The sequence below is a fragment of the Scyliorhinus canicula genome, chromosome 7 (assembly GCF_902713615.1).
Source record: "Scyliorhinus canicula chromosome 7, sScyCan1.1, whole genome shotgun sequence".
NCBI lineage: Eukaryota > Metazoa > Chordata > Chondrichthyes > Carcharhiniformes > Scyliorhinidae > Scyliorhinus > Scyliorhinus canicula.
The window spans coordinates 175,787,289-175,804,066 of NC_052152.1; the positions used below are offsets into that span (position 1 = coordinate 175,787,289).

The 16,778-nt window shown below is 42.8% G+C and overlaps 1 protein-coding gene across 1 annotated transcript in view; it reads right to left on the reverse strand.

Moving 5' to 3' along the window:
- LOC119969571 (tyrosine-protein kinase SRK2-like) overlaps positions 1–16,778 on the reverse strand; it is a 52,635-nt gene that overhangs the window by 23,053 nt on the left and 12,804 nt on the right. The window contains exons 2-4 of the mRNA XM_038803353.1: positions 10,221–10,342; positions 7,481–7,644; positions 5,906–6,074 (exon numbers count right to left, since the gene is read on the reverse strand). Of these exons, the coding sequence (XP_038659281.1) occupies positions 5,906–6,074; positions 7,481–7,644; positions 10,221–10,342 (455 nt within the window). The remainder of the gene's footprint in view (positions 1–5,905; positions 6,075–7,480; positions 7,645–10,220; positions 10,343–16,778) is intronic.

The window sequence follows — 16,778 nt, forward strand, 5'->3', positions numbered from 1 at the left end:
CTCGATTGACAGTCTCGCTGAACAAGAAGGTCTCTGCACGATCCATCCATTTCTCTACGCCTCAGCATGTCTCTTTAAAGTCAAATACTTCAGTTGGATCTGATCACAGATTTCCTTGTAATTTTCCAACACATGAGCATTGGTTATCACAGCTTTCAGGCAGTCAAATGCCTGTTGAAACTCCGCTGTCCATTGACATTTTTGACGTGTCTTCAACAAGTCCATCAGTGGAGCCACCACGCTACAAAACTTTTGAACAAATGTTCGATCAAATCCACTCATGCCAAGAAATCGCATTATGTTCCTTCGTCTTGAGGGTATTGAAAACTCCTCAAAAACTGTTGGTTTCACATCCTGTGTGACCATTCGATCCTTTCCGATTGTATAGCCAAGGAAAGTGACTTGGGCTTTTCCAAATTCACTTTTGGCTATGTTTATTACCAAACCAGCCTCCTGAAGTCGATCGAATAACTCCATCCGATGTTTTAAATGTTCTTTCCCTGTCTGGGTGAAAATTACCAGATCGTCGATGTATACCGCGCAATTGGGTAATCCTGAAACAACTTTGTTAGTTAACCGTTGAAATGTGGCTGGGGCATTTTTCATGCCAAATGGCATAACTTTGAATTGGTATATACATCTGGAGTCACAAAAGCTGAAATCTCCTTCGCCCTTTCGGATAAAGGTACCTGCCAGTAACCTTTAAGTAAATCCAGTTTGGAAATAAAAGCTGATTGTCCCACTTTCTCAACGCAATCCTCCAAACGTGGGATAGGATAAGCTTCCATTCTTGTAACTGCATTAACCTTCCTATAGTCCACACACAACCATTGGGTACCGTCTGGTTTAGGTACCATCACTATGAGTGAGCTCCATTGGCTGCAACCCACTTCAATTATGCCATGTTTAAGCATACTCTCAATCTCTTTGTTAACCTGTGCCAATTTTAAAGGGTTAAGTCTATCTGGATGTTGTTTGATTGGAACAACACTTCCCACATCTACATCATGTATAGACATTTTAGTACTTCCCAATTTATCTCTACGAACTTGCCCACCTGATATCAATAACTCTTTCAGGTCAGTTCGTTTTTCCTCTGGAAGGTAACTCAACAATTTATCCCAATTTTTAAGAACATCCTCATTTTCCAATTTAATTTGAGGTATGTCAAGTTCACAATCATCTGGATTTGGTTCGTCACTTTGAGTTAGAATCATTAAAACCTCCTTCTTTTTCTCTCCTTCCCTTTCAAAGTACCTTTTAAGCATATTCACATGACACACTCGGCGAGTTTTCCTTCTATCTGGTGTTTTTACCAGATAATTCACCTCACTTAATTTCCTTTCAATCTGATAAGGTCCACAAAACCTAGCTTTTCAAGGTTAACTACCACTGGTAACAATACTAAAACGTTATCTCCACTGGCAAAACTACGAACTTTGGATTTCTTGTCCGTTACCCATTTCATCATATTTTGTTTCATCACATTTTGTGCAACTTTTAAATGTTGTCCAGCCAATTCACCTGCTCTATTTAATCGTTCCCTAAAATTTGACACCTAATCCAATAATGTAATTTCCAATTTCTCACTCACCAATTTTTCCTTAATCAATTTAAGTGGTCCTCTTACCTCATGACCAAATATTAGTTCAAAAGGGCTAAATTTGGTTGACTCATTAGGTGCATCCCTAATTGTAAACAGTACGAGTGGAATTCCTTTATCCCAATCCTCTGGATAATCTTGACAATAAGCCCTCAACATTGTATTTAATGTCTGATGCCACCTTTCTAACACTCCCTGCGATTCTGGATGGTACGTAGTGATATAAATTGTTTTATTCCTAAGCTATCCATAACTTCTTTGACTAACCTTGAGGTAAAATTTGATCCTTGATCCGATTGTATTTCTGTGGGTAGTCCATATCTCGTGAAGAATTTAAGTAACTCCTCCACAATCTATTTACCTGTAATATTACGTACTGGAATGGCCTCTGGAAACCTAGTAGACACATCCATTATCGTCAAAAGATATTGATTCCCACTTGACGTTTTAGGAAGCGGTCCTACGCAATCAATTAGGACCCTTGTAAAAGGTTCCTCAAATGCTGGAATGGGTATTAACGGCGCTGGTTTTATCACTGCTTGAGGTTTCCCTATCACTTGACATGTGTGACATGATTGACAAAATGTAACTACATCTTTATGCAGTCCAGGCCAATAAAAATGTTTCTGGATTTTAGCTTGAGTTTTCCTTATTCCCAAATGACCTCCCATTGGTACCTCATGTGCAACTCTCAACACCTCCTTTCCATACCGTATCGGCAATACTACTTGATGAACTTTTGCCCACTTTTCATCCGCCTGCATATGTAAAGATCTCCATTTTCTCATCAAGACACTTTTGCGGTAATAACACTCTGGTATACACTCAGATTCCTCTTCAGTGTATTTTTTTGATACATCCGTTTTATTTCCACATCTTTCTGTTGTAACTCCGCCAATCTTCCTGAACTAAAAATATCTGCCTCATCCTCCACCTGTTCTCCTTTTTCAACCATCTGATCAAAAATCGTTTCTGATAATTGCACTTCAACTTCATCTTCACTCTTTGATTTCTCCTCTTGTCTTAACGTGTGACTTTGCGACCTTGTTACTACACAATCCGGAAAAATCCCAGGATATTCGTCCTTCGACACTTCAGTTGTCTGATTTTCCACTGGCTTATCAACGCAGTAGGCATCACTCCCACCTGCGATCCAGCTATATCATTACCCAAGATAAACTGTATTCCTGGACAAGATAGTTTCTCTATTACTCCTCCTACTACTTCACCACTCTTCACTGGACTTTCCAACCTTACGTTATATAATGGTACACTACTCCTCTTACCCCGAATTCCACATATTACTACCTTTTCTGGCAACATTCTTCCCAAACTATATAACTCCTCATCTCTTACCATTAAAGATTGACCATTTAAGCTCCCGTATATCTTAAAATGTGACTTCTTTACCTGCTCCACCTGATACACATGAGTAAACTTTACCCACACAAGTAAATTCTTTAAAGAGGTCTGGCACCTTCTTATCAATCACCTCTTGATCAGGCTGTACAATCTTTTGCACCTCCTTCACTTCACTTGGGCTTTTCTTTACCACTTTAACAAAACGCACTGTCTTATCCTGTTTTACCACATCAGCCTTCCCAGTGCTTTTCTTCAACCACCAACACTGTGACTTTACATGGCCTAGTTTATTACAGTGAAAACAATTTAAACTTTTCATTTCTTTTCCACCCTCCTGGATTTCTTTTTTAACCTGAGGTACACTCTCCTTATTATCTCCCATCAGATCACCTTTACCTTTACCACTTGAGTATTTCTCATCTTCCCAGTTTCTATCCCTCACAGACTGAAACTGATGTCAGAAACCAAGCTTTGATTTATGAACTAATTCATAATCATCTGCCATTTCTGCTGCTAACCTCGCAGTTTTAACCCTCTGCTCTGCTGCATGAGTTCTCACTACATCAGGAATTGAATTTTTAAACTCCTCCAAAAGCATAATTTCTCGGAGAGCTTCATACGTTTAGTCTATTTTCAAAGCCCTTATCCACCTATCAAAATTACTCTGTTTGAGCCTTTGAAACACCATGTATGTTTGACCAAATTCTTTTCTTAAATTTCTAAACCTTTGTCTGTAGGCTTTAGGCACTAGTTCATATGTACCCAAGATGGATTTTTTCACCTCCTCATACGTCCCAGATACCTCCTCTGGTAGTGATGCAAACACTTCACTCGCCCGACCTATCAGCTTTGTTTGAATCAGTAATACCCACATGTCCTGTGGCCATTTCATTTGTTTAGCCACCTTCTCAAATGAAATGAAAAAGGCTTCTATCTCCTTCTCTTCAAACCTTGGCAATGCTTGGACATATTTAAATAGATCCCCACCAAGCCTTTGGCTTTGACGCTCTTTCTCACTGTCCTCATCACTATCATCCAACTGTACGTTTCCCTTTACGTTTTGCCAATTTTAACTGACTGTCATGTTTCATGGCCATTTTCTGAAGTTCAAACTCTCTCTCTTTATCTTTTTCCCTGATCTGTATCTCCTTTCTCTTTCTTTTTGTTCTGCTAGGGCTATTCTTTCTTTTCTACTTTCTTCTCTCTCCATTTCTTTTTCCTCTCTCTCTCTTTCTTTTTCCTCTCTTTCATATTCAAGCAGCTTTAATTCTTTCTCATGTTCCATTTGTTCAATTTGTAACTGAATTTGTGCCATTTCCAATGAGTCAAACTGTATCTCAGGCAACTTTAAATGCTTAGCCACCACCATAATTATCTCATCTTTTTGCATTTTGTCATTTAATGTTAACTGCAATGTTTTTGCGAACTCTAACAGTCTGTAAGGTATTGCCTGTGACCGTCTCCACCTGCAAAAACTTCAGAGCCTCTGAAAGAGCCATTGTTCACAACACACTCCCCACTTAAACTAGAATATCACACCTGAAAAGCAACCACAATATGCTCACCCCTCACTGTCTTTAAGTTCACTAAGCCAATCTAATAGATTTTTATCTCCCTTGAGCCCCCAATTTGTTATGGGCCAGGGTTTAGAGAACCCCAAAGTGTATCATGGAGTTCACCTGACCCACAACTTTTAATAGATTGTGGTATGGGGAGCACATGGCCCACTCTACAGGTGTGGTACAGTGGAAATGGTAAAGTAGTTTTTTTAAAGCAAAACAATGTTTTTTCTATGAACTCAAGTTAACCTTTTTAAAACATACAGTGAACATCTTAGCAACCATCAATTCAAATACAACCCCCAAGGAAAATAACACTAAGTAATCCTCAATAACTTCCCAAACAACATCCAGAAGACAAAAGAAACACCTTTTAACAGAAGTACATCAGGTTTACATTCACTACTGAAAACATTTATAATTCTGAATTCACCAAATTATCAAGAGATAGGGCGCGATTCTCCCAAAACGGGAGAAATCGTAAGGCTGGCGTCAAACCCGGGCGGGTTTGACGCCAGCGCGCCCCTTCCCGACCGGGAACCGATTCTGGTCCCCGGTCGGGGCTAGCAGCCCGACGCCGTGAGCTCCGGCATCACGGGCTTAACGGCTGACGCGTCATATGACGTCAGCCGCGCATGCGCGGATTGGAAGACTCCAACCCGCGCATGCGCGGATGACGTCATCGCGTATTTGCGCGAAACCCGCGCATGCGCGGGCCGGGATGCCCCTCAGCCGCCCCGCGAATGGATACTGCGGGGCGGCGGAAGGAGAAATAGTGCGCGGGCATCGGGCCCGCTGCCCGCGATCGGTGCCCACCGATCGCGGGCCCATGGCACCCTTGGCACGGCCGTGGTACTGCCGTGCCAATCTGTGCCATGGTTATAAAAAGCGAGTTGTTCCCGCCGTTTTTACGAACGGCCAGACCAGGTGTGTTTGCCGTTCGTAAAAACAGCGTAAAGGGCTGGGACTTCGGCCCATCTATCAGCTGTGAATCGCTGCCGGCCGTAAAAAAACGGCGGCAGCGATTCGTGTCGGGAGTTGGGCGGGGGGGGGGGGGGGGGGGGGGGGAATAGCGGGAGGGCGGGAAAAATGTCGGGAAGGCCCTCCCGCTATTCTCCGACCCGTCGTGGGGGGCGGAGAATCGCGCCCATAGTCTTTTCATGGCAGTGAGATCAACAGTACACCTGCTTTGTCTGGCTTCAGCTCTAACACTGAAAACAAAACTAAAACACACCCTGCAGCAAATAGCCTAAAACAAATGTAATGACCTGACAGACAGCCCAGCTCCACCCACACTCTGACATCACTGATAAACACCATTCCTTAAAAGGTACATTTCTTAAACACCCATTTTTTAAAGGTACTCTCACATGACACTTACCAACGTGGACTGTTTTGATGGCTACTTTAACTGTTTTGTTCCAATATCCGGCATATACTTCTCCAAAATGTCCAGAACCCAGCTTTTCCGTAAAAGTAAACTCTTTCCTTGGTCGTTCCCAGGCATCCACGGTGAGGTAGGACAAATCGCTTATATCTGGCTGATGGTGCTTCAAATATAAAATACATACAAGACATGAATGAACATTTCCTTGAAAAGTTCATATGCACTGATTGTCAAAGTGAAAAAGAATAGCCACTTGCTCAAAAATTGGCTTTGTCAGACATTTAAGCTAATTGGGATTAATCTTCTATCTGCTGTTCCCGAATGAACACCCAAAATATGAATGTTAAAATTAACCGTTCATCCAGGAATAGTTTTGGCTGGAAAATCTTCACAAATACCTCATTTGAAGAACTCAGTAATAATAATCTTTATTAGTGTCACAGGTAGGCTTACATTAACACTACAATGAAGTTACTGTGAAAATCCCCTGGTTGCCACACTCTGGTGCCTGTTCGGGTGCACAGAGGGAGAATTCAGAATGTCCAATTCACCTAACAGCACGTCGTTCGGGACTTGTGGGAAGAAACCGGAGCACCCGGAGGAAATCCACGCAGCCACGGGGAGAACGTGCAGGCTCCACACAGACAGTTACCCAAGCTGGGAATCAAACCTGGAACCCTGGCGCTGTGAAGCAACAGTGCTAACCAATGTGCTACCGTGTCGCCCACATTGGCATTTTGCAGATTTTAAAATATGAATGAAATACCTTTAGACGTTATCAAATACTACACGGATATGAGATGTACAATTGGCCGTAGCCTTTATGTTTACTCCAATTTCATTGAATCTCAGTTCAGGTGGCGTCAGCTTCAACTTTTGGTTTGTAGGCTTTGGGTTCAACCCACTCCAGGTCTTGAGAATATAACATGAGCTAAAGGAATACATTGTTGAAGGTGTTGTCCTTCAGCTGAGAGGCTAATATCAAGTGTCAGTTAAGATGGCCTTTAAAAATTCTCTGGCATGATACAAAGAAGAGTATTTTACTCACAGAGAGGTCTCACCAACTGCAAATAAGAGCTTTTTTTAGATTGAACAAAGATTTTTCTCCCAGCATTCATATCACAACTGAAATAAGAGCGACCTAACTTGCACTGCTGTTTGGAAGGTCCAGCTGTGCATAGAGTGTTTGCTTACGTACATGGACCTATTGGAGAATGAGGAATTGAAACTAAATATGGTGTGATGGACTGACATACCAAGATAAATTTTATGTATTCCTGGGATGGAACCTTGTCTGTCAGAAGCAAAATGATAGGCCATACTTGTGAGATATCCTGATATATGAGGCTCTATGCTGGGAACCTGCAAATCAGAATACTGACCCACAATATCAGGAAGTGCAAATGTTTTATATCAAGAAAAGGCCAACTTTACTGCAAACACATCATATTGATTTCTGCCACTTTTTGACTTACAAGCAAAGCTGTACATTGTTCTTTTTGAAAAAAAAAGCTTGAGGATTATAAAAAGGTTAAATATGGATGGTTTTTAAACTTAAAATTCACTTACTTTCTGACAAGGTATAGTCAATCGGAGACCTGATCGAAGATTATTTAATTTGTAGTATTCTACCAGCTCTTTCAGACTGGAAAATTCAGTGTGCGCAGTGAGGGAAAACCGCCCAGTTTTATTTTGCATGATTCGATAGTGTCTTACAACGTCTCCGTCTCGTACTGAAGAAGAAAGGGTAAAATGGAAATTCTATATGACATAGTAAGACAAAGAAGGCTGTGAGAGCCTGGTATATAGTTTAACTGAACTCATTGGAACTCCAAAGATGAAAATAAATGAAAGCCTTCATTTGGCATGAGCCACTGCAGTCTCCCAATTCAAATTCCAAAAGCCCTCAATTTTCCTGCTTTTATTCGCTGAGTGGAGTCATTTGACCAACTGCCAATAATGGAAGAAAAATGCTCAAAAAGAAAACTTGAGAAGTCGCATCCATGTGAATCAACAATAACACGCACAATAAGGCAATTGTAATATCGTGAAATATCGTAAACATTTGACAAAGTTACAGTTGAACCTGGCACAGTAGAGTTTTGGAAGATTATCAAATTAGGAGGTTTTTAAAGGTGAGGAAAAAAAATTGATTGGTGAATTTGTAAGTAAACATCTGTAGATTTTGCCACACAGTGGACTACACAAAAGGTAAAAAAACAAAAAATGTCGGGTTGCAAGAGATTGCAGAAACAGGAGATGGTAGGGTGGGGAAGGGCAGGGTTGGGTACAGGATGTGACCTTGGAAGGATTTTGAAATAATGTACAGCCAATCAAAGTCAGGATAGGCACGAAGGATGATGGGAGCTAAAACAGGATTGAATGGGTTGTGTGAGCTAGAATTTATGTAGGCCAATGAAGAGAGCTTTAGAGCAGTTAAACCTATTGATGAAAAAGGCATGGGCATATGTTTAATTGGGGGTGAAGTAAGGATCGATGGAGATGACCAATGTTTGGGAACCCAATGAAGGCAGTCTTAGTGATTGATTAGAAATGAGGCAAAATCTGTACAATTCAGCACTGTTGAGTATAATCTGAATCAGGGAGGGGGTTGAATAGGTGAAAATGTGCACTATTTTTGACAATTGAACAGCGATAGTTCTGGGCTTACCAATGTTCAACCGAAAGATGTTCTGGTCATCCATGACTTAATGCTGAACAAGCCGTTGAATGGGATGGCAATGCTATGGAATCTGGTGGGCGGTGGAGAGATTATTGGTCAAGTTGAATATCGGCAATATTCAAACGGAAGCTGATTCCATGCTTATTGATGTTGTTGAAGTCAGCATGAAGTCAGAAATAGAAGATTTTTAAAGTTAGCCACAATGGAAATGGCCATCAAGACCCAAAGGAGGAATCATGTGCATTGGCTTAATTGGGTTAAGTAGGAATGAAAACATGGAAGGTTTGTTACACAGGTACAGAAGAGAGACAGCGGAGGAATATGGGCAACAGGGTTGAAGATAATGGCAACTTTGAAGAAGTCAGCAACAATCTATGGGCAGTTGTAAAGATTTGGATGGGAAATGGTGCGAAAGGCTTAGACAGAGAAATCAAAAAAGAAAAGTACTGCCGACCCCCAGACCTAACGTAACTAACCCGTTCACCAGACTGCCACCGACCAATTGGACTACCCCCTTACCTCCGACCCAAATTGACTATCCCTCGCCCGCCTATCCAGCTGACTCATTGACCCACCTATCAACACATCTACATACCCACTCACCCACTCCTCCATCTGTCTACTTACCCAGCTGCTCACTGAACCAACTACCCACATAACTACCCATTTACCCACCTACCAACCTTCCTACTTACCCACCTCCCATCTCCCAATTCACTCACCTTCCCACTCACCTACCCCATCACCAACTTATCTCCTTACTCAACCATTAACTAACCCACACTGGACCTGACTTCTGTGTTCCAGGCACGACTGACACAAAGGGGCCCTTGTGATTTTGAGGCTCTGATCTGACGTACATTCGTGAGGGCAGTGGGAGAATTTCAATCAGGCAACTCAACATGGCTGACCAGATTCATCAGAGGAAAACAAGCCGGAGCTTCTGTCAGGTATCAAGACACAGGGGCGTTGGGGGAGGTCATGAAAGTGGAAGGAGTGGGATCTGAGGTAGCAGTGGCCCAGATTATTTGTGGCATGGGTGTTTGAGAATGTGTCTACATGAGTCACTTCAGCAAGTACAATGGAATGAGGTTCCATTGTACTTGCTGAAGAACGTAAAAGTGCATATGTCTCAAGTTGCTCACATGAACGGATCTTGGTTTTCTGACTTGTGATTTCCTCATCAATGGTGCAAATAGCCCTTTACATAACCAGCAAATTAGAAATATAAGGACAAATAGGACTGAATTCACTGGGCTTGGACAGCTCGAATCGGCCTTGGGAGCAACAAGTGTGCCTGCGTTAAAGGCCAGACTCACTGCATACTGCTTTACAAAAATAAAACTATTTGGTTCTGGTTTTAATCGAGATAGGAAATGAAGATGTTGATTGTAGACGGTTCCCGGGCAGGAAATCTGATTCAGTTTTAACCACAAACGGACTGGATATGCGGTTTTGACTGTCCTGTTGCAAATGATCAGCAGCGGTTGTGAAACCCAAACCATTTCCCCACAACAAAGCTCAAAATAATCCACGCAGCAGCTCCTAAATTTCTCACGATAGCTAATAAAATATCTAATGCATGGGTTGGGGGGAAATGATGCTTACTTTGTGTCAAGTGCTTACCAGATAATGCATATCCATTTTCTTGATTTTCACTTTCACGGATGAGGAAAGAGCCGGTCACAGTTTGGGTGGATAGAAGAGTAACTTTTGCTTCAGATCGACTTAACTTTCCAGCATACCAGCTACAAAAGATAAGCAAATAAAGACCAGCGGAGGAAAAAAACACATCGGATTGCAGATAACTGACAGCATGTATGCAATTTGCAAATAAGCACTCTTGAGTGAGCAAGGCTCCTCACCAGGAGTGTGTATTCGTCACATTGACACAGGTTGGAAAATAACCGTGTGATGGTGGTAATTTCCCAATCAATGTTAAGTCTAGAATGAAATTGTTTCCACCAGTGGTTAGCACTGCTGCCTCACAGGGCATGAGACAGGGGTTCAATTCTGGCCTTGGGCGACTGCTGGTGCAGAATTTGCACTTTCTCCCTGTGTCTGCGTGGCACCTTGCATTTTACTCTGACTATTGGGGAAATATTCATTTTATTAGTGTTGGTTTAATGCAAGATACCTTGAGCATGCAAAACATAATGATGCCATTGACTTGCGATAATATATTCCTGCACCGTGCTCTTTGTAATGTTGGGATTTTCAAGTTAGTAATTTCTCAGGTCAAAATTTGAATTTCCAGTGATAGTGAGGCTCAGAACTGATATATTTCAAGTCATTCTTACACAATTCAACCTATTTTACGCTGTGTGTGCGATGTTACATAGGCTGGTGTTAATAGGATGTATAGACTTAGACTGAAACCAAAATTATGAACATTAATCTGTACCATTAAAAATATTCCTGTTAGATCAGACCTTTCAATCAGATACCCCCTTAGAATCCCCAAGAAAATAAGCAATCCCTAACGACTAAGAAATAGGAACTGGAGTAGGTCATGTGACCTTTTTGACCGGCTCTTCAAATTGCTTGTTGGACCAGCATTCAACTTTCCACAATTCATGTACAAGGACACTCCTGCCCTTCAGAGTGCAAACATTTCCTTCAGAGTGCAAACATTTCCTTCAGAGTGCAAACATTTCCTTCAGAGTGCAAACATTTCCCAATCTCTCACCTGTCAAAAAATATTCCTTTTTTCTCCCCCAATCAAAGTGGATAACTCCACACTTCACCACGCTATATTTCATTTTTCTATGTTGTTTCCTGTGGTAACGAATTCCATAGGCCGACCACTCTCTCGGTAACAAATTTCTCCTCATTTCTGTCCTAAGTGGTCTACCCCTTATCCTCAGTCTGTGACCCCTGGTTCTAGACACGCCCTCTATTGGGAACATCCTTCCTGCATCTCTGTCCTGTTAGAATTTTGTAGGTTTCCTGGAGATCCCCTGTCGTTCTTCTGAACTCCAGCAAATACAATCCTAACCGATTCAATCTCCCCTCAAACATCAGTCCTGCCATCCCAGGAATCAGTCTGGTATACCTTCGCTGCACTCCCTCGAGAGAAAGAACGCCCTTTCTCAGATAAGGAGACCAAAACTGCACACAATATGTCAGGTGTGGCCTCACCAAGGTCCTGTATAATTGCAGCAAGACATCCCTGCTCTTGCATTTGAATCCTCTCGCTGTGAAGCCAACATACCATTTGTCTTCTTTACCACCTGCTGTACCTGCATGTTTACCTTCAGTGACTGGTGTATGAGGACACCAGGTCAGGTTGCACATTCACCTCTCCCAATTGATGGCCATACAGATAATAGTCTGCCTTCTATTTTTTTGCTACCAAAGTGGATAACCTCACATTTTCTTCAAATTATACTGCATCTGCCATTCATTTGCCCATTCACTCAACTAGTCCAAATCACACTGAAGGATCTCTGCTACCTCCTCACAGCTCACCCTCCCACCCAACTTGATGTCATCTCCAAATTTGGAGATATTACATTTTGTTCCCACATCCAAATCATTAATACTGTATATATACTGTGAATAGCTGAGGTCCTAGCACCGATCCCTGCAGTACCCCACTAGTCACTGCCTGACAATTTGAAAAAGACCCATTAATTCCTTCTCTTTGTTTCCTGACTGCCAACCAGTTTTCTATCCATCTCAATACACTACCCCTAATCCCATTCCCTTTAATTTTACACACTAATCTCTTCCGCAGAACTTTGTCAAAAGCTTTCTGAAAGGTTCCCCTCATCAACTCTGCTAGTTAAATCTTCGAAAAATTTCAGTAGATTTGCCCTTCATAAATCCATGCTGACTCTCCAATCCTGCCACTATTTCCAAAGTGCTCTGCTAGAAAATCTTTGATTACAGTAGAAATCGCGTTCGCAACAGCCGGAGAATCCAAATTCCTGACAGAATCGGGGGCATGCCGCTTTCGCGATGCTCTCACCCCCCCAAAGCGGCGTAATCGGAGAGTACGGCACAACACGTATCCATGGTCCTGGGCCATTGCCTGAGGACTGCCCCCAAATGCTCTGCCCCCGACCATCCGAGTTCCCGACGGCGTGGGTCTCTCATGGTTTCATCCGTCAGGAACTCAGCGCGGCAGCTGCGGACTCAGTCCAGCGCCGCCAAAGTCGGGAGAGGGCCGATCTGCGGGTAGGGGGGACATTATTCGGGGCTGGGGGCACTCTGTTGGGGCGGTCTGGGGCACAGCACCAGTCACCCAGGAGCCAACCCCTCAGCCGGGGGTGCGTCTCGAACATGTCAGGAATCGTTGAGTGTGCCAGGATGATGGATTCATGCACACTGCTCGGGTACTGGGCACAGGCATGTATGATGCGCAGGGTGCTATGTCTTTTCGTCCGACGTCATTTCGTCCAACGACACTTCGTCCACGTCTTTTGGTCCAACGTCTTTTTGTCCGCACGTCTTTTGGTCCTACGTCTTTTTGTCCGATGATTTTTTTCGTCAAAGACTTTTTGTGACTTGTTACGTTTTTTTGTCGGATGATTTTTTTTGTCAAAGACCTTTTGTAACTTGACTTTTTGTAAATAGAAATCTTCTCTAATGCACATAGCAAGGTATAATATGTAATAAAGGATTTTTATTACCGGTCTCTTTCCTTTAACGAGCCTCGTTAAAGGATAGTTATTATCGTTCTCTTTCCTTTAACGAGCCTCGTTAAAGGATAGATATTATCGTTCTCTTTCTTAATTCGCCCATCCCGAAATGGCAATGTCAACGAAGAGCAAAAGGAAGGTAGCTGATGAAAGTAACTACATCTACGATTTTCATTCAAGCAGTCCAAACCTAGGAAAAGAATACTGGAGATGTGAGAAAAGAAGGCTGTGTTCAGTGCGGATTCACACGGTAACAGAAAACAATGAGCCGAAAATTATTTATTTTTCTATGAGCACCTTCATCCAGCTGATGTTGATTCATTAAATGCTAGAAAAGCAGTTGCAGAAATAAAGCATGAAGCAGTGGAAAACATAGCAGCAAGTTCGCGTAGCATACTAGCGGCCAAGTTTACGCAGCTATCAGAAAATACCTGCTCTCAACTACCTAGGTTGCCCGTCGTCTCAAGGACTATTCAAAGGTGCCGACAAAAAAATTCTGGATTTCCCGCTAATCCAGCGGCTAGACACGGTTTTGAAATACCTGACAAATATTGTAAACTTGACAATGGCGAACAGTTTCTGAGATACGATTCGGGCGCCGAGGATCAACAGCGCTTACTAGTATTCGCATCAGAAAGTGCTCTTCAGGATTTAGCATCATATCATCATGGAGAATCAATCCAGTCCAAGGAATTTCCCACCATTAGCCCTCAAGATTGTGCCACAACAGTGGTTTCAACTGTTCTGCATTCATGTACAAGTTAAAGGAAGCAGTTTTCCACGGGTCTTTGCATTACTGCCGAATAAAAGAAAGCAGACATACGAATTATTTTTTGACCAATTGAAAATTATGCAACCTAATGCAGATCCGATTGATATCATGGCAGATTTCGATGTTGCAGTTCACAAGGCAATTAATTCATCATTCCTTAATTCATCTGTTGTGGCATGTTTGTTTCATTTGAGCCAATCTGTGTTTCGAAAAATTACCGATTTAGGCCTCAAAGAAAAATACAATACAGACTCTGAATTCTGTCTTAAAATTCGATGTTTTTCAGCATTAGCTTTCCTCCCCGTTGAAGATGTCGAAGAGGCTTATGAAGATTTGATAGACGATGAAGAAATACCTGCTGAATTCATCGTTTACTTCGACTTGACTTACATAGGCATTGTGAGAGGACGTGGTGCCAGACGAAGGAGAGAAACACCTACATTCCCGACAGCTGTATGGAATGTTAATCAGCATGTTCATCAAGATCTACCGAGAACAAATAATGCTGCTGAGGGGTTTCATTCTGCGATTAAGCGTTCGGCGGGTGGAGCTCATTTGAATATCTGGCGGTTAATCAAAACTCTGAAGGAAGAGGAAGGGTTCATAATAGGCAAAAATTCTTCATCAGTGCCTCTGCTGTAACCTACAGCGGTTAGACATTTCCAGTCTTCTTCTGCCAGCTCATCAAATAAACATGATAGACTTTCCCAGTCTTCTTCTGCTTCCATTGACGTATCTGTTGCATATACTCTGTGCACCACATCTAATGCTGTACAAGCTTGCACACCTACTACCGATATATGCTCAACGTTGACCACCTCGAATTCTAGAGGCATTTCCATTTCTGCATGCCTTACCAACAGATAACATGTACCCTCCGTGACGACCGTGTTCTCATTGTAGTCCACCAGTCAACACCGAAACTTCAACATAGTTGGCGTTCTATATGCTTGCAGCAAAGATTTCCACGAAATTATATTCGCATAGGCACCTGTATCTATTCTAAATGGTATTACTATGCCATTCAGACCGAGATCTACTTGTCTTCTTTTGGAGAGGCGTAGTGGAGTCTTCATCCGAATCCCTTGGAGCAACTTCAGTGACTGTCGCTATCAGGAAGGTGTCCTCTTCTCTGAACTGCTCGGGTTCGCTGTCTTCTTTTCAGTTTTCAAACTTTTTTTCTTCTCTTTGTATACTTCTGATCCTCCTGCAGTCAGTGTAAGACTTCCTAAATCTGTTTCCTAGAACAACTTGTGGAAAACGGTACTGTGCTGCAAAGTGATCGAACCTGTTGCAGTTCCTGCACTATCTGCGCAGCGGCAGACATTTCTTTCACATGTGGGCGGTGCCAGAGCGTGTGCACATCATGACGCTCGTGACATCATCGTCAAAATGGCGTTCTGCCAGTGTGCGCAGTTTGCTATGCTGTGCCACAACATCAATGGTGTCAGCCACATTTCCCGTCTTCACGCCCTTTTTAGTCGCTACAAACTCGGCATATTCGGTCGATGCAGGGCAGCACGGTGGCGCAGTGGTAGCACTGCAGTCCCACGGCACCGAGGTCCCAGGTTCGATCCCGACTCTGAGTCACTGTCCGTGTGGAGTTTGCACATTCTCCCCGTGTTTGCATGGGTTTCGCCCCCAGAACCCAAAGGTGTGCAGGGTTGGTGGATTGATTAACACTAAATTGCCCCGAAATAGAAAAAATGAATTGAGTACTCTAAATTAAAACAAAAAAATATTCGGTTGTTGCTTGCTCACTAGCCTTGCACATATTTATCGCCTCTTGCACCGATATTCTAAGCATTTTTTCACACAGATGTTCATTTTGTATTCCAAACACTACTTGATCTCGAATCATGGAGTTAGATGCGGAGGCAAAATTACATGACTGCGCTCTCAATTTTAATGCCGTAATGAAAGCATCTACCGACTTGAGGGCAGCAGGGTAGCATGGTGGTTAGCATAAATGCTTCACAGCTCCAGGGTCCCGGGTTCGATTCCCGGTTGGGTCACTGTCTGTGTGGAGTCTGCACGTCCTCCCCCTGTGTGCGTGGGTTTCCTCCGGGTGCTCCGGTTTCCTCCCACAGTCCAAAGATGTGCGGGTTAGGTGGATTGGCCATGCTAAATTGCCCGTAGTGTCCTAATAAAAAAAAGTAAGGTTAAGGGGGGGGGTTGTTGGGTTACGGGTATAGGGTGGATACGTGGGTGTGAGTAGGGTGATCATGGCTCGGCACAACATTGAGGGCCGAAGGGCCTGTTCTGTGCTGTACTGTTCTATGTTCTATGTTCTATGTCCCACTATATTGCAGCCGTTTCCTGAACATATACCGTTCATACGTTTTGTTTACTTGCATTTTGCAGTGGGCATCAAACCTTTGCAGAATTATACTGTACTTCATTTTGTCCTCATCCGCATCGAATTCAAACGAGTTAAACAGCTCTCGAGCTTGTGTTCCAGCCAGATTTAAGAGGAGCGCTATTTTTCTTGGCTCTGAAGCATCTTTGAGCACTGATGCAGAGAGAAAAACGTCAAACTGCTATTTGAAGGATGCCCAATTTTTACACAGTTTACCATCTGTTCTGAGATGATCTGGTTTCTGCAGACTCTCCATCATGCTTCATAGATGTTCTTTTAGACATAAAGGCTTGAATGCTTCACTCAATCCATTTTCATTCACGGTGTCATCGCAAATCTACCTATTTCTAGTTTTTTAGGGACATACCATGCGTTATTCTCTGCCTTGCTCTATCAGGATGGCTTTG